The sequence below is a fragment of the Lucilia cuprina genome, unplaced genomic scaffold, assembly GCF_022045245.1.
Source record: "Lucilia cuprina isolate Lc7/37 unplaced genomic scaffold, ASM2204524v1 Scaffold_1830, whole genome shotgun sequence".
In the NCBI taxonomy this organism is placed as follows: Eukaryota; Metazoa; Arthropoda; class Insecta; order Diptera; family Calliphoridae; genus Lucilia; species Lucilia cuprina.
Window position 1 is genome coordinate 35 of NW_025806777.1, and position 2,179 is coordinate 2,213.

At 31.4% G+C, this 2,179-nt stretch overlaps 1 protein-coding gene across 1 annotated transcript; it reads left to right on the top strand.

The window, feature by feature from the left end:
• Window positions 1–209: 209 nt before the first annotated feature.
• LOC124421114 (mitochondrial 2-oxoglutarate/malate carrier protein-like) lies at window positions 210–1,839 on the top strand. The gene is made up of 2 exons (XM_046955924.1): window positions 210–1,283; window positions 1,350–1,839. The coding sequence occupies exon 1, from the start codon at window positions 287–289 to the stop codon at window positions 1,217–1,219; it is 933 nt and encodes a 310-aa protein (XP_046811880.1). The 5' UTR covers window positions 210–286; the 3' UTR covers window positions 1,220–1,283; window positions 1,350–1,839.
• Window positions 1,840–2,179: the final 340 nt, after the last annotated feature.

A 2,179-nucleotide genomic window follows, 5' to 3' on the forward strand; every position in this document is an offset into this window, starting at 1 on the left:
GTTCAGTTCTAGTTCAGTTCTAGTTCAGTTCTAGTTCAGTTCTAGTTCAGTTCCAGTTCAGTTCTAGTTCAGTTGTAGTTCAGTTCAATTCTAGTTCAGTTCAATTCTAGTTCAGTTCTAATAACTTAAAGCTTTAATTTTAATCCCTGGCATATAATTAAAACTAAAAAATTTATCAATTTATAACACTTATTTAAATAAAACTAAAATTAAATAAACAATATTATAATTTCGGTAAAAAAATTAATTGTCTTCCAATTTCCTGTTGTAAACCTAATTTCAAATCATGGCTGATTCAAAAAAGATGCCCAATTATGTGAAATTCGTTGTAGGTGGTGGTGCTGGCATGACAGCAACTTGTTTTGTACAACCCATGGATTTAGTTAAAACACGCATGCAAATGGCTGGAGTGGGTGGTAAAGCTAGAGAATATAAGAATTCTTTAGATTGTCTTTTGAAAGTGGTAAAAAATGAGGGTGTATTAAAGTGTTGGCAAGGTCTGGGAGCAGGTTTATTAAGACAGGCCACCTATACTACTACACGAATGGGAGTTTATCAAATTTTAATTGATGTCTATAAAAGAAACAGTCAGCAAGTCCCTACTGTAGCGGCCAGTATGTCTATGGGTATAATGGCTGGAGCTGCAGGTGCTTTTGTAGGCAATCCCGCAGAGGTGGCCTTAATACGCATGGTAACCGATGGCAAATTATCAGAGAAAGAGAGAAGAAACTATAAAAATGTAATCGATGCTTTGTGGCGAATACTCAAGGAAGAAGGTTTTGCGGGTTTATGGCGTGGTTGCCTACCCACTGTGGGCAGAGCCATGGTAGTAAATATGTGTCAATTGGCATCGTATAGTCAAGTTAAAAATTTTCTACATCAAGGCCCTTGTCAAATGCCACAGGGTTTTGGTTTACATGTGGCAGCAAGTTTTTGTTCGGGACTTTTAACTTCAGTGGCCTCAATGCCACTTGATATTGCTAAGACTAGAATACAAAATATGAAAACTCCTGTGGGAGCTAAGCCGGAATACTCCGGAACGTTAGATGTTTTGTTGAAAATTTCTAGAAAAGAAGGAATGTTGGCTTTGTGGAAAGGTTTTACACCCTATTTTGCTCGTATTACACCACATACGATATTGACTTTTGTTTTCCTAGAGCAATATAACAAGTTGTACTATAAATATGTTCTGGGAGTGGAGGGAGGTTCCAATTTGTGATTTAAGGATGGAGTTTAATGGGCTCATTATGAAAATTTTATGTTTTATAAACATTGCAATTGTGGTAATATTTGTTGTTAATAAAAACAATTTATATTGTTGATGAACATATTTATTATAAACTCACTAGTATTGCTAACCAAATGTTGAAATAATTGTGGTCTTTTATATGGATAAACAACCACACCTGAGGCTTTTAGATTGTTGCCAATTTAGCAGCACCTACTACAGCTGCTACTAATTGTACTGCAACAATTGTTTATATATTGTGCTACCAGTAATTTAAAATGTATAAATTTATTTAATTATGACGTTATTTACAACTAATTAGATGAATTAATTTGTCTACTCAAATGTAAATGAACTTCGAATAATTGTATTTGTATCATGTTAATACTTTTGTTAAAATTGTTTCTTTTTTATGCTAATTATTATTTAATTTGTAAAATACTTGAAAAAAATGTCTATAATAAAAAACAATATCAACCATAAATTTTTGGTTGACATCAGCCATGAGTCCACCCAACACCAGCTGCCTCAACAGCTACATGATTAATAGTTGCAATTGTTGTAGAACAATGAAGTTTCAATGTGTCCAAATAAAAATAATTGTTAATTTTCATAAAATTTTTGTTGTTGTTATTTTAATATTAAATAAATGCACTTTTTTTAGTTTAATAGTTCATTACACTAATAAATTTAATAATAGCAAAAAAAACCTGTTATAAATTATTTAAGTATAAAAATTAATTGTTGAAATGTGAAAAACCAAAACACCGGGCGCTGTATGTAAAATTAATTTTATTTAAAATATTGTTATAAATAAATAGTTTTTAATTTTAATCTATTCATGTATAGTCTATAGACTAGACTATAGACTAGACTATAGACTAGACTATAGACTAGACTATAGACTAGACTATAGACTAGACTATAGACTAGACTATAGACTAGACTATA

Coding starts and splice junctions, on each gene's coding strand:
- LOC124421114 (XM_046955924.1), top strand. CDS start 287: ATGGCTGATTCAAAAAAGATGCCCAATTATGTGAAATTCGTTGTAGGT.